The sequence below is a fragment of the Coregonus clupeaformis genome, unplaced genomic scaffold, assembly GCF_020615455.1.
Source record: "Coregonus clupeaformis isolate EN_2021a unplaced genomic scaffold, ASM2061545v1 scaf0004, whole genome shotgun sequence".
NCBI lineage: Eukaryota > Metazoa > Chordata > Actinopteri > Salmoniformes > Salmonidae > Coregonus > Coregonus clupeaformis.
In genome coordinates this window covers 1,073,192-1,096,907 of record NW_025533459.1, presented here as the reverse complement: position 1 = coordinate 1,096,907, position 23,716 = coordinate 1,073,192, and the positions used below count along the sequence as shown (strand labels likewise).

The following is a 23,716-nucleotide window of genomic DNA, read 5'->3' as shown; positions in this document are numbered from 1 at the left end:
AGCAAAGGGTCTGAATACTTATGTAAATAAGGTATTTCTGTTTTTTATTTTTAATACATTTGCAAAAAATTCTAAAAACCTGTTTGCGCTTTGTCATTATGGGGTATTGTGTTTAGATTGCTGAGATTTTGTATTTTATTTATTTATTTAATCCATTTTAGCATAACAAAATGTGTAAAAAGTCAAGGGGTCTGAATACTTCCCAAATGCACTGTAATTCATCATCCACAGCCTAATTATTAACTTGACCACGCTTAAAGATATATTCAATGTCTGATGTGTTATTGTTACCCATCTACCAATCACTGCCCTTCTTTATGAAGCTTTTGAAAAGCTCCCTGGTCTTTGTAGTTGAATCGGTGCTTGAAATTCAATACTTGAATGAGGGCCCTTACAAATGTTGTATGTACGGGGGATAGAACAAGGGGTAATTAAAAAATCATGTCAACCCCTATTATTTCACACAGAGTGAGTCCATATAACTTATTATGTGATTTGTTAAGCCAAATTTGACTTCTGAATTAATTGAGGCTATATTTCAGTTATTTAACTTGTATTAATTTGTAAAAATGTGTAGAATTTTCTTTTCACTTTGACACTATAGAGTATTGTAGATCAATGACCAAAAATTACAATTAAATCTATTTCAATCCCACTTTGTAACGCAACAAAATGTGAAAAGAAGTTCAAGGGAGTATAGACTTCCTACAGGCCCTCTGTCTTCCTGTCTTTCTTTAGAAAATCAGGGTCGCGTTCAGTAGGGAACATTGTAGCAAACGTTTTGCAACGGAAAGTAATCATCTGTGTTTGTTTTTACTCTATTTCAAAACGTGTTCCACCTACTGAACAGGACCCTGGGCTGTAGTGGTCCGGAGGTCCTCCAATCAGACCTGCATGGGGCAGGGGAGAGGGGGGAGGAGGGAGGGAGGATGAAGAAGGAGGGGTGAGGACATGAGGGAGGAGGGGTGAGGAACTGGAGGAGAGGGGTAGAGGTAGAGGGGAGGTATTGGAGATAGGGGTTAGGGAGGAGGGGTGAGGAACTGGAGGAGAGGGGTAGAGGTAGAGGGGAGGCATTGGAGATAGGGGTTAGGGAGGAGGGGGTGAGGAACTGGAACAAGAGGTGAGGAGAGGGGGGAGGTAGAGGGGAGGGGGGAGAATGGGTGAGGACAGCAGGCCATCATGCCTTATGTCAGTGTATTGGGTGTATTGTATTGGTGACAGCTTGTGAGTCAGGGACACAGTGAGAGGCTGTCTCCAGGGGACCAGAGGGACAGTTACAGGCCTTTATGTTGCCTTCTATAGAGCTGACTAATTAGCTACTGACAGAGATGTGCATAGGTTGGTGGTGGTGGGGGTTGGGGGGGGTGGTGGGGGGTGGTGGGGGTGGTGGGGGCGGGGGGGTGGGGGGTGGTGGGGGCGGTGGGGGGGTGGTGGTGGGGGGTGGTGGGGCGGTGGTGGTGGGGGGTTGGGGGGGTGGTGCCCTAGAAAGCAGCATTTGATTTGCTTGAAGGAGGAGACCCTACTAGAGATACCCACCTCTAAAAGTACGGATCTCTCTGTACTTTGCTCCGTTCATCTTTGCTTCGATCTTGACTAGTCACCCAGTCCCTGCCGCTGAAAAATATCCCCACAGCATGATGCTGCCACCACCATGCTTCACAGTAGGGATGGTGCCAGGTTTCCTCCAGACTGGAAGCTTGGCATTCATGCCAAAGAGTTCAATCTTGGTTTCATCAGACCAGAGAATCTTGTTTCTCATGGTCTGAGAGTCTTTAGGTGCCTTTTGGCAAACTCCAAGCGGGCTGTCATGTGCCTTTTACTGAGAAGTGGCTTCTGTCTGGCCAATCTACCATAAAGGCCTGATTGGTGGAGTGCTGCAGAGATTGTTGTCCTTCTGGAAGGTTCTCCAATCTTCACAGAGGAACTCTAGAGCTCTGTCAGAGTGACCATTGGGTTCTTGGTCACCTCCCTGACCAAGGCCCTTCTCCCCCGATTGCTCAGTTTGGCTGGGCAACCAGCTCTAGGAAGAGTCTTGGTGGTTCCAAACTTCTTCCATTTAAGAATGATGGAGGCCACTGTGTTCTTCGGGACCTTCTATGCTGCAGACATGTTTTGGTACCCTTCCCCAGATCTGTGCCTCAACACAGTCCTGTCTCGGAGCTCTACAGACAATTCTTTCGACCTCATGGCTTGGTTTTTGCTCTGACATGCACTGTCAACTGTGGGACCTTAAATAGACAGGTGTGTGCCTTTCCAAATCTTGTCCAATCAATTGAATTTACCCCAGATGGACTCCAATCAAGTTGTAGAAACATCTCAAGGATGATCAATGGAAACAAGATGCAACTGAGCTCAATTTCGATTCTCATAGCAAAGGGTCTGAATACTTATGTAAACAAGGTATTTCTGTTTTTTATTTTTAATACATTTGCAAAAAATTCTAAAAACCTGTTTGCGCTTTGTCATTATGGGGCATTGTGTTTAGATTGCTGAGATTTTGTAGTTTATTTATTTATTTAATCCATTTTAGAATATGGCTGTAATGTAACAAAATGTGTAAAAAGTCAAGGGGTCTGAATACTTTCCGAATGCACTGTAATTCATCATCCACAGCCTAGTTATTAACTTGACCACGCTTAAAGATATATTCAATGTCTGATTTGTTATTGTTACCCATCTACCAATCACTGCCCTTCTTTATGAAGCTTTTGAAAAGCTCCCTGGTCTTTGTAGTTGAATCGGTGCTTGAAATTCAATACTTGAATGAGGGACCTTACAGATGTTGTATGTACGGGGGACAGAGCAACGGGTAATTAAAAAATCATGTCAACCCCTATTATTTCACACAGAGTGAGTCCATATAACTTATTATGTGATTTGTTGAGCCAAATTTGACTTCTGAATTAATTGAGGCTATATTTCAGTTATTTAACTTGTATTAATTTGTAAAAATGTGTAGAATTTTCTTTGCACTTTGACACTATAGAGTATTGTAGATCAATGACCAAAAATTACAATTAAATCTATTTCAATCCCACTTTGTAACGCAACATAATGTGAAAAGAAGTTCAAGGGAGTGTAGACTTCCTACAGGCCCTGTGTCTTCCTGTCTTTCTTTAGAAAATCAGGGTCGCGTTCAGTAGGGAACATTGTAGCAAACGTTTTGCAACGGAAAGTAATCATCTGTGTTTGTTTTTACTCTATTTCAAAACGTGTTCCACCTACTGAACAGGACCCTGGGCTGTAGTGGTCCGGAGGTCCTCCAATCAGACCTGCATGGGGCAGGGGAGAGGGGGGAGGAGGGAGGGAGGATGAAGAAGGAGGGGTGAGGACATGAGGGAGGAGGGGTGAGGAACTGGAGGAGAGGGGTAGAGGTAGAGGGGAGGTATTGGAGATAGGGGTTAGGGAGGAGGGGTGAGGAACTGGAGGAGAGGGGTAGAGGTAGAGGGGAGGTATTGGAGATAGGGGTTAGGGAGGAGGGGTGAGGAACTGGAACAAGAGGTGAGGAGAGGGGGGAGGTAGAGGGGAGGGGGGAGAATGGGTGAGGACAGCAGGCCATCATGCCTTATGTCAGTGTATTGGGTGTATTGTATTGGTGACAGCTTGTGAGTCAGGGACACAGTGAGAGGCTGTCTCCAGGGGACCAGAGGAACAGTTGCAGGCCTTTATGTTGCCTTCTATAGAGCTGAGTGATTAGCTACTGACAGAGATGTGCATAGGTTGGTGGGGGGTGGGGGTTGGGGGGGGTGGTGGTGGGGGGTGGTGGGGGGTGGTGGGGGCGGTGGGGGGTGGTGGTGGGGGTGGTGGGGGTGGTGGGGGGTGGTGGGGGGTGGTGGGGGTGGTGGGGGCGGTGGGGGGGGTGGTGGTGGGGGGTGGTGGGGGTGGTGGGGGTGGTGGGGGTGGTGGGGGCGGTGGGGGGGGTGGTGGTGGGGGGTGGTGGGGCGGTGGGGGGGTGGTGGTGGGGGGTGGTGGGGGTTGGGGGGGGTGGTAGCCCTAGAAAGCAGCATTTGATTTGCTTGAAGGAGGAGACCCTACTAGAGATACCCACCTCTAAAAGTACGGATCTCTCTGTACTTTGCTCCGTTCATCTTTGCTTCGATCTTGACTAGTCACCCAGTCCCTGCCGCTGAAAAATATCCCCACAGCATGATGCTGCCACCACCATGCTTCACAGTAGGGATGGTGCCAGGTTTCCTCCAGACTTGAAGCTTGGCATTCATGCCAAAGAGTTCAATCTTGGTTTCATCAGACCAGAGAATCTTGTTTCTCATGGTCTGAGAGTCTTTAGGTGCCTTTTGGCAAACTCCAAGCGGGCTGTCATGTGCCTTTTACTGAGAAGTGGCTTCTGTCTGGCCAATCTACCATAAAGGCCTGATTGGTGGAGTGCTGCAGAGATTGTTGTCCTTCTGGAAGGTTCTCCCATCTCCACAGAGGAACTCTGGAGCTCTATCAGAGTGACCATCGGGTTCTTGGTAACCTCCCTGACCAAGGCCCTTCTCCCCCGATTGCTCAGTTTGGCTGGGCGACCAGCTCTAGGAAGACTCTTGGTGGTTCCAAACTTCTTCCATTTAAGAATGATGGAGGCCAATGTGTTCTTCGGGACCTTCAATGCTGCAGACATGTTTTGGTACCCTTCCCCATATCTGTGGGCTGGTGCCCTAGAAAGCAGCATTTGATTTGCTTGAAGGAGGAGACCCAACTGGAGATACCCACCTCTAAAAACACAGACATTTGAACATGCTGTTCCTAGTTGCAGAAATATATAAAATGAACATGCTATTCAATGCTACTCAGTTTCATACCTTTCATGATAACTGGGCATTATTGTTTTCCCTTCCCAGCAGAAAGACAAGAGTAGAATGAGAAAACCATACACCTCATTATATCTGTCTGCTTCCAGTACTTCACTGTAGAGTACACTGACTGTTCATACAGCATAGGCTTCAATGAAAGCATCTCTCTCTCCCTCTCTCTCTCTCTCTCTCTCCCTCTCTCTCTCTCTCTCTCTCTCTCTCTCTCTCTCTCTCTCTCTCTCTCTCTCTCTCTCTCTCTCTCTCTCTCTCTCTCTCTCTCTCTCTCTCTCGCCCCTCTTCTCCTCTCTCTCTCTCTCTCTCTCTCTCTCTCTCTCTCTCTCTCTCTCTCTCTCTCTCTCTCTCTTCTCTCTCTCTCTCTCTCTCTCTCTCTCTCTCTCTCTCTCTCTCTCTCTCTCTCTCTCTCTCTCTCTCTCTCTCTCTCTCTCTCTCTCTCTCTCTCTCTCTCTCTCTCTCTCTCTCTCTCTCTCGCTCTCTCTCTCTCTCTCCCACCCACCCACCCTCTCTCTCTCTCTCTCTCTCTCTCTCTCTCTCTCTCTCTCTTTCTCCCCCCTTTCTCCCTCTCACAGGGCAGCAGATAGATAGGGGACAGTAAGGGATGTTATCACAGGGCAGCAGATAGACAGGGGACAGTAAGGGATGTTATCACAGGGCAGCAGATAGACAGGGGACAGTAAGGGATGTTATCACAGGGCAGCAGATAGACAGGGGACAGTAAGGGATGTTATCACAGGGCAGCAGATAGACAGGGGACAGTAAGGGATGTTATCACAGGGCAGCAGATAGACAGGGGACAGTAAGGGGATGTTATCACAGGGCAGCAGATAGACAGGGGACAGTAAGGGATGTTATCACAGGGCAGCAGATAGACAGGGGACCAGTGGCGGCTCCTGAAAAAATTCTCAGGAGGGGCAATTTTTCTGATGATTTAGGTGACCTACACACATTTTTAAAAAGATATGTCCAGCAACAACATGAAGACAGGGGCAGCATATAAGTCAATACCAGAATCATTTATTGACTGATCTCAGGGAGTGCTCCTAATCTCAGCTTGTTACCTGTATAAAAGACACCTGTCCACAGAAGCAATCAATCAATCAGATTCCAAACTCTCCACCATGGCCAAGACCAAAGAGCTCTCCAAGGATGTCAGGGACAAAATTGGAGACCTACACAAGGCTGGAATAATAATAATAATAATAATAATGCCATTTAGCAGACGCTTTTATCCAAAGCGACTTACAGTCATGCGTGCATAAATTTTTGTGTATGGGTGGTCCCGGGGATCGAACCCACTACCTTGGCGTTACAAGCGCCGTGCTCTACCAGCTGAGCTACAGAAAGTGGATACTCATGGATGCGCATCGCAATTGTAAAATGTCAACACAATTGGAGACACCACGTCATTTTTGGAGACATGTTATTGACAGTAAACTATTGTAGATGCGACTGCTAACTAAATAAAACATTTTAGCTGGCTAGCTAATCATCTTAGCTAAATGTGGGGCAAACAATTCAGTTATTTACCGTTAATTTGAGGGATTGGGGTGAAAGAAATCGAGTTACATAGTGATACTTTACGATATACTGTATTGACAATATCGCAATATAACCATATCCACCCTGTCCAAAGTCTCTACTTGGTCTCAGTTCTCCAGTAAACTTGTGATTATCAACACTAACCTCATCGTTGTGGCGGCGGACAGCTAGCCTGTATCCCTCATCCAGTTGAGTGGCAATGTTATTTTTTCGTTCGTACCATTTTTTGGAAAATCCTCGGGTGTAGGACTTCCCCCCTTTAGTAGAAACCTGTTGAATTATTACATTTGGTCTGGGAGGTCCTAATTGTTTCGTTGCCAATTTATCTTCATTTGTTCGCCGACAAAAAGGAAATTCTTTCAAAGACACAATCGAGTTGCACTGAAGCCTAGCCATGTTGATAGTAGTAGTGAATTGATTGACGCTGCTACCCTCTCTTTTCTTAGTTACGTTCATGTGACGAAAGCGCGTAAGTGCAAGCCCACAGACACCCATTGAGATTGTATTGAAGGCTCTGAAATTTGAAAAAAATAGATTTTACATGGGAGTCTATGACAGAAGTTCTGGGCGATTTTCAATCTGACTGAAATCGCCCCAAAAGGGGGTGGAGCCATTTGAAGCACGACTTTAGCCTGATTCGACATTTAGTGGCAGTGTGGCACTGTGGCAGATCAGACGTATAGATTACAACACTGATAACTACTGTTGCCGTGATATAATTGATTAGAAAAAAAATCCCTTCCTTTTCCCGTTTGGCAGTGCGTCGCCCATATCGCCCTATTGAACAGGCCGTCCCTGCAGGGGACAGTAAGAGATGTTATCACAGTGCAGCAGATAGACAGGGGACAGTAAGGGATGTTATCACAGGGCAGCAGATAGACAGGGGACAGTAAGGGATTTTATCACAGGGCAGCAGATAGACAGGGGACAGTAAGGGATGTTATCACAGGGCAGCAGTTAGACAGGGGACAGTAAGGGATGTTATCACAGGGCAGCAGATAGACAGGGGACAGTAAGGGATGTTATCACAGGGCAGCAGATAGACAGGGGACAGTAAGGGATGTTATCACAGGGCAGCAGAAAGACAGGGGACAGTAAGGGATGTTATCACAGGGCAGCAGATAGACAGGGGACAGTAAGGGATGTTATCACAGGGCAGCAGATAGACAGGGGACAGTAAGGGATGTTATCACAGGGCAGCAGATAGACAGGGGACAGTAAGGGATGTTATCACAGGGCAGCAGATAGACAGGGGACAGTAAGGGATGTTATCACAGGGCAGCAGATAGACAGGGGACAGTAAGGGATGTTATCACAGGGCAGCAGATAGACAGGGGACAGTAAGGGATGTTATCACAGGGCAGCAGATAGACAGGGGACAGTAAGGGATGTTATCACAGGGCAGCAGATAGACAGGGGACAGTAAGGGATGTTATCACAGGGCAGTAGATAGACAGGGTACAGTAAGGGATGTTATCACAGGGCAGCAGAAAGACAGGGGACAGTAAGGGATTTTATCACAGGGCAGCAGATAGACAGGGGACAGTAAGGGATGTTATCACAGGGCAGCAGATAGACAGGGGACAGTAAGGGATGTTATCACAGGGCAGCAGATAGACAGGGGACAGTAAGGGATGTTATCACAGGGCAGCAGATAGACAGGGGACAGTAAGGGATGTTATCACAGGGCAGCAGATAGACAGGGGACAGTAAGGGATGTTATCACAGGGCAGCAGTTAGACAGGGGACAGTAAGGGATGTTATCACAGGGCAGCAGATAGACAGGGGACAGTAAGGGATGTTATCACAGGGAGCAGATAGACAGGGGACAGTAAGGGATGTTATCACAGGGCAGCAGATAGACAGGGGGCAGTAAGGGATGTTATCACAGGGCAGCAGATAGACAGGGGACAGTAAGGGATGTTATCACAGGGCAGCAGATAGACAGGGGACAGTAAGGGATGTTATCACAGGGCAGCAGATAGACAGGGGACAGTAAGGGATGTTATCACAGGGCAGCAGAAAGACAGGGGACAGTAAGGGTGGTTATCACAGGGCAGCAGTTAGACAGGGGACAGTAAGGGATGTTATCACAGGGCAGCAGATAGACGGGACAGTAAGGGAATTTATGACAGGGCAGCAGGTACACAGGGTTTTACAGGCTTTGGTTTTTCTATGTATATTTTGAGGTTGGACGTTAGCACGTTAGCACGCTGGACGCACCAACTGGTGTCACCTCGTTAGTCGGTATGTGTTACACCTGTGCTGGCCTGTCGTCTTGTTAGCCAGGTGTTTCACCTGTGCTGGTCCAGGTGATATCTAAGAGCGGATGGCCCAGTGCTCCAGTTGTCTTGAGCGACGTGGAGAGTCAACACCTTTAGTTGTCTCTCCCTATTTGATTTTTTTTTTAAACGATCCTTTATCTGATCTTCCCTGCCTTCATTTTGCTCTGCTTTTTGGTTTGCTTCCTGTCTTTAAGTTTGATGTGATTTTTTATTTTTGTTTGCCTCTTCTTGGGCAAATTGAGTGGGCGCTCATGGTGGGTGTCTTTTAGGTGCCAGTTGTTGTTGCTAGTCAACTTTCAGTGGACACCCCCATGAGTGGACACCCCCATGAGTGGACACCCCCATGAGTGTCTTTCAGAACCCCTCCTAGAACCCCGCCTGTTTAGTTTTGGTTGTTGTTAGTGACTCTTTGTTAGTTTTCCCTTGTGTTTGAGCAACAATTTTTAAAAGTTTGTTGTTGGAGAACATAACAAAATGGGGACTCGTCCGGGATATTGTTTTCCCTGATAGTTGCTCTAATCACCTACTCTCAAGCTCTGCTGTGCCCAGACATTTGAGTGTCCAAAAGACACTTTCGTGGTAGTTTCTGTCACTGACATCCACCCAGAGGGGTAATAAGATTGGTGGAATCATTTTGAAAGCTGCATAAACACACAGGCTAAGGAAATAAAAACCATGGACTTTCAATCGGAAGCATTTGTGGAAAACCCTACATGGGAGATGCTAGATACATATGCAAAGACGAATCTGCTCGTCATTGCAAAGCATTATGACATCAAAGCTGCACAGGCAGTAGTCAGAGAGTTAGTCTATACTGTTTTGGTGGAGGAGGAAATCCTTCCGGAGAGGGAGAATTATGAAAAGGTTCCTACGGGTGGTAGAGAACACCCCATATAGATAGATATGGTACAGTACACCCCATAGATATAGATATGGTAGAGGACACCCCATAGAGATAGATATGGTAGAGGACACCCCATAGAGATAGATATGGTAGAGGACACCCCATAGAGATAGATATGGTAGAGGACACCCCATATAGATAGATATGGTAGAGGACATCCCATATAGATAGATATGGTAGAGGACACCCCATAGAGATAGATATGGTAGAGGACACCCCATAGAGATAGATATGGTAGAGGACACCCCATAGAGATAGATATGGTAGAGGACACCCCATAGAGATAGATATGGTAGAGGACACCCCATATAGATAGATATGGTAGAGGACACCCCATAGAGATAGATATGGTAAAGGACACACCATAGAGATAGATATGGTAGAGGACACCCCATGGAGATAGATATGGTAGAGGACACCCCATAGAGATAGATATGGTAGAGGACACCCCATATAGATAGATATGGTAGAGGACACCCCATAGAGATAGATATGGTAGAGGACACTCCTATAGAGATAGATATGGTAGAGGACACCCCATATAGATAGATATGGTAGAGGACACCCCATAGAGATAGATATGGTAGAGGACACCCCATATAGATAGATATGGTAGAGGACACCCATAGAGATAGATATGGTAGAGGACACCCCTATAGAGATAGATATGGTAGAGGACACCATAGAGATAGATATGGTAGAGGACACCCCATAGAGATAGATATGGTAGAGGACACACCATAGAGATAGATATGGTAGAGGACACCCCATAGAGATAGATATGGTAGAGGACACACCATAGAGATTGATATGGTAGAGGACACCCCATATAGATAGATATGGTAGAGGACACCCCATAGAGATAGATATGGTAGAGGACACACCATAGAGATAGATATGGTAGAGGACATCCCATAGAGATAGATATGGTAGAGGACACACCATAGAGATATATATGGTAGAGGACACCCCATATAGATAGATATGGTAGAGGACACCCCATATAGATAGATATGGTACAGTACACCCCATATAGATAGATATGGTAGAGGACACCCCATATAGATAGATATGGTAGAGGACACCCCATAGAGATAGATATGGTAGAGGACACCCCATATAGATAGATATGGTAGAGGACACCCCATAGAGATAGATATGGTAGAGGACACCCCATAGAGATAGATATGGTAGAGGACACACCATAGAGATAGATATGGTAGAGGACATCCCATAGAGATAGATATGGTAGAGGACACCCCATAGAGATAGATATGGTAGAGGACACCCCATATAGATAGATATGGTAGAGGACACCCCATAGAGATAGATATGGTAGAGGACACACCATAGAGATAGATATGGTAGAGGACACCCCATAGAGATAGATATGGTAGAGGACACCCCATATAGATAGATATGGTACAGTACACCCCATATAGATAGATATGGTAGAGGACACCCCATATAGATAGATATGGTAGAGGACACCCCATATAGATAGATATGGTAGAGGACACCCCATAGAGATAGATATGGTAGAGGACACACCATAGAGATAGATATGGTAGAGGACACCCCATAGAGATAGATATGGTAGAGGACACCCCATAGAGATAGATATGGTAGAGGACACCCCATATAGATAGATATGGTAGAGGACACCCCATATAGATAGATATGGTAGAGGACACCCCATAGAGATAGATATGGTAGAGGACACACCATAGAGATAGATATGGTAGAGGACACACCATAGAGATAGATATGGTAGAGGACACCCCATAGAGATAGATATGGTAGAGGACACCCCATATAGATAGATATGGTACAGTACACCCCATATAGATAGATATGGTAGAGGACACCCCATATAGATAGATATGGTAGAGGACACCCCATAGAGATAGATATGGTAGAGGACACCCCATATAGATAGATATGGTAGAGGACACCCCATATAGATAGATATGGTAGAGGACACCCCATAGAGATAGATATGGTAGAGGACACACCATAGAGATAGATATGGTAGAGGACATCCCATAGAGATATATATGGTAGAGGACACCCCATAGAGATAGATATGGTAGAGGACACCCCATATAGATAGATATGGTAGAGGACACCCCATAGAGATAGATATGGTAGAGGACACCCCATGTAGATACATATGGTAGAGGACACCCCATATAGATAGATATGGTAGAGGACACCCCATAGAGATAGATATGGTAGAGGACACACCATAGAGATAGATATGGTAGAGGACACCCCATAGAGATAGATATGGTAGAGGACACACCATAGAGATAGATATGGTAGAGGACACCCCATAGAGATAGATATGGTAGAGGACACCCCATATAGATAGATATGGTAGAGGACACCCCATAGAGATAGATATGGTAGAGGACACCCCATAGAGATAGATATGGTAGAGGACACCCCATAGAGATAGATATGGTAGAGGACATCCCATATAGATAGATATGGTAGACGACACCCCATAGAAATAGATATGGTAGAGGACACACCATAGAGATAGATATGGTAGAGGACACCCCATAGAGATAGATATGGTAGAGGACACCAAATAGAGATATATATGGTAGAGGACACCCCATAGAGATAGATATGATAGAGGACACCCCATAGAGATAGATATGGTAGAGGACACCCCATAGAGATAGATATGGTAGAGGACAGCCCATATAGATATATATGGTAGAGGACATCCCATAGAGATAGATATGGTAGAGGACACCCCATAGAGATATATATGATAGAGGACACCCCATAGAGATAGATATGGTAGAGGACACCCCATAGAGATATATATGGTAGAGGACACCCCCATAGAGATAGATATGGTAGAGGACACCCATAGAGATAGATATGGTAGAGGACATCCCATAGAGATAGATATGGTAGAGGACACCCCATAGAGATAGATATGGTAGAGGACACCCCACAGAGATAGATATGGTAGAGGACACCCCATAGAGATAGATATGGTAGAGGACACCCCATAGAGATAGATATGGTAGAGGACACCCATATCGATAGATATGGTAGAGGACACCCCATAGAGATAGATATGGTAGAGGACACCCCATAGAGATAGATATGGTAGAGGACACCCCACAGAGATAGATATGGTAGAGGACACCCCATAGAGATAGATATGGTAGAGGACACCCCATAGAGATAGATATGGTATAGGACACCCCATAGAGATAGATATGGTAGAGGACACCCTATATAGATAGATATGGTAGAGGACACCCCATAGAGATAGATATGGTAGAGGACACCCCATAGAGATAGATATGGTAGAGGACACCCCATAGAGATAGATATGGTAGAGGACACCCCATAGAGATAGATATGGTAGAGGACACCCCATATAGATAGATATGGTAGAGGACACCCCTATAGAGATAGATATGGTAGAGGACACACCATAGAGATAGATATGGTAGAGGACACCCCATAGAGATAGATATGGTAGAGGACACCCCATAGAGATAGATATGGTAGAGGACACCTATAGAGATAGATATGGTAGAGGACACCCCATAGAGATAGATATGGTAGAGGACACCCCATAGAGATAGATATGGTAGAGGACACCCCATAGAGATAGATATGGTAGAGGACACACCATAGAGATAGATATGGTAGAGGACACCCCTATAGAGATAGATATGGTAGAGGACACCCCATAGAGATAGATATGGTAGAGGACACCCCATAGAGATAGATATGGTAGAGGACACCCCATATAGATAGATATGGTAGAGGACACCCCATAGAGATAGATATGGTAGAGGACACCCCATATAGATAGATATGGTAGAGGACACCCCATATAGATAGATATGGTAGAGGACACCCATAGAGATAGATATGGTAGAGGACACACCATAGAGATAGATATGGTAGAGGACACCCCATAGAGATAGATATGGTAGAGGACACCCCATAGAGATAGATATGGTAGAGGACACCCCATAGAGATAGATATGGTAGAGGACACCCCATAGAGATAGATATGGTAGAGGACACCCATAGAGATACATATGGTAGAGGACACCCCATATAGATAGATATGGTAGAGGACACCCCATAGAGATAGATATGGTAGAGGACACCCCATAGAGATAGATATGGTAGAGGACACCCCATAGAGATAGATATGGTAGAGGACACACCATAGAGATAGATATGGTAGAGGACACCCCATAGAGATAGATATGGTAGAGGACACCCATAGAGATAGATATGGTAGAGGACACCCCATAGAGATAGATATGGTAGAGGACACCCCATAGAGATAGATATGGTAGAGGACACCCCATAGAGATAGATATGGTAGAGGACATCCCATATAGATAGATATGGTAGACGACACCCCATAGAAATAGATATGGTAGAGGACACACCATAGAGATAGATATGGTAGAGGACACCCCATAGAGATAGATATGGTAGAGGACACCAAATAGAGATATATATGGTAGAGGACACCCCATAGAGATAGATATGATAGAGGACACCCCATAGAGATAGATATGGTAGAGGACACCCCATAGAGATAGATATGGTAGAGGACAGCCCATATAGATAGATATGGTAGAGGACATCCCATAGAGATAGATATGGTAGAGGACACCCCATAGAGATATATATGATAGAGGACACCCCATAGAGATAGATATGGTAGAGGACACCCCATAGAGATATATATGGTAGAGGACACCCCATAGAGATAGATATGGTAGAGGACACCCATAGAGATAGATATGGTAGAGGACATCCCATAGAGATATATATGGTAGAGGATACCCCATAGAGATAGATATGGTAGAGGACACCCCATAGAGATAGATATGGTAGAGGACACCCCATAGAGATAGATATGGTAGAGGACACCCCATAGAGATAGATATGGTAGAGGACACCATATCGATAGATATGGTAGAGGACACCCCATAGAGATAGATATGGTAGAGGACACCCCATAGAGATAGATATGGTAGAGGACACCCCACAGAGATAGATATGGTAGAGGACACCCCATAGAGATAGATATGGTAGAGGACACCCCCATAGAGATAGATATGGAAGAGGACACCCCTATAGAGATAGATATGGTAGAGGACACCCCATATAGATAGATATGGTAGAGGACACCCCATAGAGATAGATATGGTAGAGGACACCCCATAGAGATATATATGGTAGAGGACACCCCATAGAGATAGATATGGTAGAGGACATCCCATATAGATAGATATGGTAGAGGACACCCCTATAGAGTAGATATGGTAGAGGACACCCATAGAGATAGATATGGTAGAGGACACACCATAGAGATAGATATGGTAGAGGACACCCCATAGAGATAGATATGGTAGAGGACACCCCATATAGATAGATATGGTAGAGGACACCCCATAGAGATAGATATGGTAGAGGACATCCCATATAGATAGATATGGTAGAGGACACCCCATAGAGATAGATATGGTAGAGGACACCCCATAGAGATAGATATGGTACAGTACACCCCATATAGATAGATATGGTAGAGGACACCCCATAGAGATAGATATGATAGAGGACACCCCATAGAGATAGATATGGTACAGTATACCCCATATAGATAGATATGGTAGAGGACACCCCATAGAGATAGATATGGTAGAGGACACCCCATATAGATAGATATGGTAGAGGACACCCCATAGAGATAGATATGGTAGAGGACACACCATAGAGATAGATATGGTGGAGGACACCCCATAGAGATAGATATGGTAGAGGACACCCCATAGAGATAGATATGGTAGAGGACACCCCATAGAGATAGATATGGTACAGTACATCCCATATAGATAGATATGGTACAGTACACCCCATAGAGATAGATATGGTAGAGGACACCCCATAGAGATAGATATGGTAGAGGACACCCCCATAGAGATAGATATGATAGAGGACACCCCATAGAGATAGATATGGTAGAGGACACCCCATAGAGATAGATATGGTAGAGGACACCCCCATAGAGATAGGTATGATAGAGGACACCCCATAGAGATAGATATGGTAGAGGACACCCCATATAGATAGATATGGTAGAGGACACCCCATAGAGATAGATATGGTACAGTACACCCCATATAGATAGATATGGTAGAGGACACCCCATATAGATAGATATGGTAGAGGACATCCCATAGAGATGGATATGGTAGAGGACATCCCATAGAGATAGATATGGTACAGTACACCCCATATAGATAGATATGGTAGAGGACACCCCATATAGATAGATATGGTAGAGGACACCCCATAGAGATAGATATGGTAGAGGACACCCCATAGAGATATATATGGTACAGTACACCCCATATAGATAGATATGGTAGAGGACACCCCATAGAGATAGATATGGTAGAGGACATCCCATAGAGATAGATATGGTAGAGGACATCCCATAGAGATAGATATGGTACAGTACACCCCATATAGATAGATATGGTAGAGGACACCCCATAGAGATAGATATGGTAGAGGACACCCCATAGAGATAGATATGGTAGAGGACACCCCATATAGATAGATATGGTAGAGGACACCCTATAGAGATAGATATGGTAGAGGACATCCCATATAGATAGATATGGTAGAGGACACCCCATAGAGATAGATATGGTAGAGGACACCCCATAGAGATAGATATGGTACAGTACACCCCATATAGATAGATATGGTAGAGGACACCCCATAGAGATAGATATGATAGAGGACACCCCATAGTGATAGATATGGTACAGTATACCCCATATAGATAGATATGGTAGAGGACACCCCATAGAGATAGATATGGTAGAGGACACCCCATATAGATAGATATGGTAGAGGACACCCCATAGAGATAGATATGGTAGAGGACACACCATAGAGATAGATATGGTGGAGGACACCCCATAGAGATAGATATGGTAGAGGACACCCCATAGAGATAGATATGGTAGAGGACACCCCTATAGAGATAGATATGGTACAGTACATCCAATATAGATAGATATGGTACAGTACACCCCATAGAGATAGATATGGTAGAGGACACCCCATAGAGATAGATATGGTAGAGGACACCCCTATAGAGATAGATATGATAGAGGACACCCCATAGAGATAGATATGGTAGAGGACACCCCATAGAGATAGATATGGTAGAGGACACCCCATAGAGATAGGTATGATAGAGGACACCCCATAGAGATAGATATGGTAGAGGACACCCCCATATAGATAGATATGGTAGAGGACACCCCATAGAGATAGATATGGTACAGTACACCCCATATAGATAGATATGGTAGAGGACACCCCATATAGATAGATATGGTAGAGGACATCCCATAGAGATGGATATGGTAGAGGACATCCCATAGAGATAGATATGGTACAGTACACCCCATATAGATAGATATGGTAGAGGACACCCCCATATAGATAGATATGGTAGAGGACACCCCATAGAGATAGATATGGTAGAGGACACCCCATAGAGATATATATGGTACAGTACACCCCATATAGATAGATATGGTAGAGGACACCCATAGAGATAGATATGGTAGAGGACACCCCATAGAGATAGATATGGTAGAGGACACCCCATAGAGATATATATGGTACAGTACACCCCATATAGATAGATATGGTAGAGGACACCCCATAGAGATAGATATGGTAGAGGACATCCCATAGAGATAGATATGGTAGAGGACATCCCATAGAGATAGATATGGTACAGTACACCCCATATAGATAGATATGGTAGAGGACACCCCATAGAGATAGATATGGTAGAGGACACCCCATAGAGATAGATATGGTAGAGGACACCCCATATAGATAGATATGGTAGAGGACACCCCATAGAGATAGATATGGTAGAGGACATCCCATATAGATAGATATGGTAGAGGACACCCCATAGAGATAGATATGGTAGAGGACACCCCATAGAGATAGATATGGTACAGTACACCCCATATAGATAGATATGGTAGAGGACACCCCATAGAGATAGATATGATAGAGGACACCCCATAGTGATAGATATGGTACAGTATACCCCATATAGATAGATATGGTAGAGGACACCCCATAGAGATAGATATGGTAGAGGACACCCCATATAGATAGATATGGTAGAGGACACCCCATAGAGATAGATATGGTAGAGGACACACCATAGAGATAGATATGGTGGAGGACACCCCATAGAGATAGATATGGTAGAGGACACCCCATAGAGATAGATATGGTAGAGGACACCCCATAGAGATAGATATGGTACAGTACATCCAATATAGATAGATATGGTACAGTACACCCCATAGAGATAGATATGGTAGAGGACACCCCATAGAGATAGATATGGTAGAGGACACCCCATAGAGATAGATATGATAGAGGACACCCCATAGAGATAGATATGGTAGAGGACACCCCATAGAGATAGATATGGTAGAGGACACCCCATAGAGATAGGTATGATAGAGGACACCCCATAGAGATAGATATGGTAGAGGACACCCCATATAGATAGATATGGTAGAGGACACCCCATAGAGATAGATATGGTACAGTACACCCCATATAGATAGATATGGTAGAGGACACCCCATATAGATAGATATGGTAGAGGACATCCCATAGAGATGGATATGGTAGAGGACATCCCATAGAGATAGATATGGTACAGTACACCCCATATAGATAGATATGGTAGAGGACACCCCCATATAGATAGATATGGTAGAGGACACCCCATAGAGATAGATATGGTAGAGGACACCCCATAGAGATATATATGGTACAGTACACCCCATATAGATAGATATGGTAGAGGACACCCCATAGAGATAGATATGGTAGAGGACATCCCATAGAGATAGATATGGTAGAGGACATCCCATAGAGATAGATATGGTACAGTACACCCCATATAGATAGATATGGTAGAGGACACCCCATAGAGATAGATATGGTAGAGGACATCCCATAGAGATAGATATGGTACAGTACACCCCATATAGATAGATATGGTAGAGGACACCCCATATAGATAGATATGGTAGAGGACACCCCATATAGATAGATATGGTACAGTACACCCCATATAGATAGATATGGTAGAGGACACCCCATAGAGATAGATATGGTACAGTACACCCCATATAGATAGATATGGTAGAGGACACCCCACAGACCTGCAGCTGAGAGAGGTAGAACTAAAGGCAAAATGGGAACAACATAAATTAGAGCTGGAGCGCAATGAAAGGGAACAGGAATGTCAGCAAGACATTTTGATTAAGAGCGATCGATCTAGAAGCACTCCAAATCCTGCCAGGACATCCTGCACCCTCAACAGAGTTTGATCGTGGTCGGAACAGCCGACTTGTACCGCCTTTCAACGTATATTTTACTCTGTTTGAGAGGACTGCCGCATCCCTAAACATGGTTGCGAGATATTTGGTCACTGCCCCTCAAAAGTGTTCTTGTGGGAAAGGGAGGTTTATGTGTTTTTGGACGATGTGGTGGTATTTAGTACCACCTGGCCAGAACACCTCCAGAATATTAGGAGTCTGTCCGAGCATTTCGCAGCTGCCGACTTGACAGTTAACCTGTCAAAGAGCAAAATTGCACAAGCAACAGTGAAATATCTCGGGAAGGTGGTGGGGCAAGGGAAAGTCCGACCGGTCCTGGCAAAAGTGGAGGCCATCAATAACCTTCCAGTACCGGCTTCTGCCAGGAACTGCGCCAATTCTTGGGAATCTATCTATCTATCTATCTATCTATCTATCTATCTATCTATCTATCTATCTATCTATCTATCTATCTATCTATCTATCTATCTATCTATCTATCTATCTATCTATCTATCTATCTATCTATCTATCTATCTATCTATCTATCTATCTATCTATCTATTGTGATGTCACGAGAGGCTGTGTCCTGGAGGGACGTTACATCCCCCTGAGGTGGCTGCAAACCCAGACAGCTATGGCTCCATCTGCTGGTATGGTCGGGAACTCCACCCCTCTATGGCCAATCTTCCCACGCAGCTGAAACAAATCAGGAGCTGATGAGCTGAATGTTTGGGAAGGGAAGAGACACCCTGAGGGAGTGTGTGGGGGGTGAAGAGACACAGTCTCCAACCTGGGCTCTCTGGAGGACAAGAGTGCTGCACGTCCACTTCCATGAGGAGTATACGGATTTGGAGATACTTACCTTTGGGAAATACTCACCTTTGGATATATGCACCTGTGGAAATACGTGAGAGACATTTGGAAGGACTTTTTGCTGGGTTGGCCACTAGCTGCAACGTGGACTACAGTAAGGCTGGGGAAAAGTTATCTGAGCGAGTGAGAATTATGACTTTGGATGTGGAAGAGACATCCCTGAACTGTTAACCCTTAAAGAGCCACAAGAGAACAGAATTTTGTTATATTTTCGTTAATTTCCCAAGACCTATAATAAAATCCTTGTTTTGTTTGAACCTTGTCTCCTTGCACTACTTGAGCAACCCCGCTGAAAGCTGTGTAGCCTCTCGTGACGTCACACTATCTATCTATCTATCTATCTATCTATCTATCTATCTATCTATCTATCTATCTATCTATCTATCTGTCTATCTGTCTGGTCTCTGTCTGTCCTGTCTGTCTGTCTGTCTGTCTGTCTGTCTGTCTGTCTGTCTGTCTGTCTGTCTGTCTGTCTGTCTGTCTGTCTGTCTGTCTGTCTGGTCTCTGACTGTCTGTCTGTCTGTCTGTCTGTCTGTCTGTCTGGTCTCTGTCTGTCTGTCTGTCTGTCTATCTGTCTGTCTGTCTGTCTGTCTGTCTGTCTGTCTGTCTGTCTGTCTGGTCTCTGTCTGTCTGTCTGTCTGTCTGGTCTCTGACTGGTATTAAAATGAGAAGTAATGCAAGGCAGAGTGTGTGTGTGTGTGTGTGTGTGTGTGTGTGTGTGTGTGTGTGTGTGTGTGTGTGTGTGTGTGTGTGTGTGTGTGTGTGTGTGTGTGTAGACAGACTTCAGTAAATCTCCAGAGGATGATAAAGAGGGTGCAGCCCCCAAGGTTTAGGATGAATAGGGCAGTACATCAAACCTGCTGTTTGCTGTGGCTATACACTCGCATGGGACTTATTTCACCTGTAAATGGTCTGGTTGAAGTTGAACGTTTTTTGTCCTCTAGAAATGGTCAGAAACTGCTAATATAGTACGGGAAGATGTTTGTTTATGTGAAGGCGTTAGAGGTTTGTTTATGTTTGTTTATGTGAAGGCGTTAGAGGTTTGTTTATGTTTGTTTATCTGAAGGCGTTAGAGGTTTGTTTATACGGTAATGCATCATTTACTGCATGTGTAGTAAACCGGAATATGCCGGTAACTTTATTGAGAGTTGTAATTATCATTTTGTATGACAATGTAGGATTGGAATGTAGTAACACGTGATGTATGATAATGGAGGGAAAATGTAGCATTTGAGTATAGTAACACATGATGTACTATAATGGAGGGATAATGTAGCATTTTTATGTAGTAACACATGATGTACTATAATGGAGGGATAATGTAGCATTTTAATGTAGAACACATGTATTTTTCTCTCTTTTCAGGCACCAAGGCCAAAGATGGTGTTGGTTCAGGTAAGTTTATTGTGAAGTCTTTAGTTCAGACGTTGACATCAGTGCTAAAGTAGCACAACAGTAAGATACTTTGTCTCTTCCAAGTTTCAGTCAAGTTAAGCCTGGTCAGAAAACAAGGGTGACCTGCTTCTGGTGCACAAACCAAACAGGATTAGACTGGTAAAGATATAGAATGCCTTAGAGTCACACTAGGACATCACACCAAACAGGATTAGACTGGTAAAGATATATAATGCCTTAGAGTCACACTAGGACATCACACCAAACAGGATTAGACTGGTAAAGATATATAATGCCTTAGAGTCACACTAGGACATCACACCAAACAGGATTAGACTGGTAAAGATATATAATGCCTTAGAGTCACACTAGGACATCACACCAAACAGGATTAGACTGGTAAAGATATATAATGCCTTAGAGTCACACTAGGACATCACACCAAACAGGATTAGACTGGTAAATATATATAATGCCTTAGAGTCACACTAGGACATCACACCAAACAGGAATAGACTGGTAAAGATATATAAGGCCTTAGAGTCACACTAGGACATCACACCAAACAGGATTAGACTGGTAAAGATATATAAGGCCTTAGAGTCACACTAGGACATCACACCAAACAGGATTAGACTGGTAAAGATATATAATGCCTTAGAGTCACACTAGGACATCACACCAAACATGATTAGACTGGTAAAGATATATAATGCCTTAGAGTCACACTAGGACATCACACCAAACAGGATTAGACTGGTAAAGATATATAATGCCTTAGAGTCACACTAGGACATCACACCAAACAGGATTCGACTGGTAAAGATATATAATGCCTTAGAGTCACACTAGGACATCACACCAAACAGGATTAGACTGGTAAAGATATATAATGCCTTAGAGTCACACTAGGACATCACACCAAACAGGATTAGACTGGTAAAGATATATAATGCCTTAGAGTCACACTAGGACATCACACCAAACAGGATTAGACTGGTAAATATATATAATGCCTTAGAGTCACACTAGGACATCACACCAAACAGGATTAGACTGGTAAATATATATAAGGCCTTAGAGTCACACTAGGACATCACACCAAACAGGATTAGACTGGTAAAGATATATAAGGCCTTAGAGTCACACTAGGACATCACACCAAACAGGATTAGACTGGTAAAGATATATAATGCCTTAGAGTCACACTAGGACATCACACCAAACAGGATTAGACTGGTAAAGATATATAAGGCCTTAGAGTCACACTAGGACATCACACCAAACAGGATTAGACTGGTAAAGATATAGAATGCCTTAGAGTCACACTAGGACATCACACCAAACAGGATTAGACTGGTAAAGATATAGAATGCCTTAGAGTCACACTAGGACATCACACCAAACAGGATTAGACTGGTAAAGATATATAATGCCTTAGAGTCACACTAGGACATCACACCAAACAGGATTAGACTGGTAAATATATATAATGCCTTAGAGTCACACTAGGACATCACACCAAACAGGATTAGACTGGTAAAGATATATAATGCCTTAGAGTCACACTAGGACATCACACCAAACAGGATTAGACTGGTAAAGATATATAATGCCTTAGAGTCACACTAGGACATCACACCAAACAGGATTAGACTGGTAAAGATATATAATGCCTTAGAGTCACACTAGGACATCACACCAAACAGGATTAGACTGGTAAAGATATATAATGCCTTAGAGTCACACTAGGACATCACACCAAACAGGATTAGACTGGTAAAGATATATAATGCCTTAGAGTCACACTAGGACATCACACCAAACAGGATTAGACTGGTAAATATATATAATGCCTTAGAGTCACACTAGGACATCACACCAAACAGGATTAGACTGGTAAAGATATATAAGGCCTTAGAGTCACACTAGGACATCACACCAAACAGGATTAGACTGGTAAAGATATATAATGCCTTAGAGTCACACTAGGACATCACACCAAACAGGATTAGACTGGTAAAGATATATAAGGCCTTAGAGTCACACTAGGACATCACACCAAACAGGATTAGACTGGTAAAGATATAGAATGCCTTAGAGTCACACTAGGACATCACACCAAACAGGATTAGACTGGTAAAGATATAGAATGCCTTAGAGTCACACTAGGACATCACACCAAACAGGATTAGACTGGTAAAGATATAGAATGCCTTAGAGTCACACTAAGACATCACACCAAACAGGATTAGACTGGTAAAGATATAGAATGCCTTAGAGTCACACTAGGACATCACACCAAACAGGATTAGACTGGTAAAGATATAGAATGCCTTAGAGTCACACTAGGACATCACACCAAACAGGATTAGACTGGTAAAGATATATAATGCCTTAGAGTCACACTAGGACATCACACCAAACAGGATTAGACTGGTAAAGATA

General features: G+C 44.0%; 1 protein-coding gene across 4 annotated transcripts in view; it reads left to right on the top strand.

The window, feature by feature from the left end:
- LOC121538382 (beta-synuclein-like) overlaps positions 1-23,716 on the top strand; it is a 46,971-nt gene that overhangs the window by 5,948 nt on the left and 17,307 nt on the right. For all 4 annotated transcript variants that reach the window (XM_041846340.2, XM_041846323.2, XM_041846349.2 and 1 more), the window contains exon 3: positions 21,239-21,268. In XM_041846340.2, the coding sequence (XP_041702274.1) occupies positions 21,239-21,268 (30 nt within the window). The remainder of the gene's footprint in view (positions 1-21,238; positions 21,269-23,716) is intronic.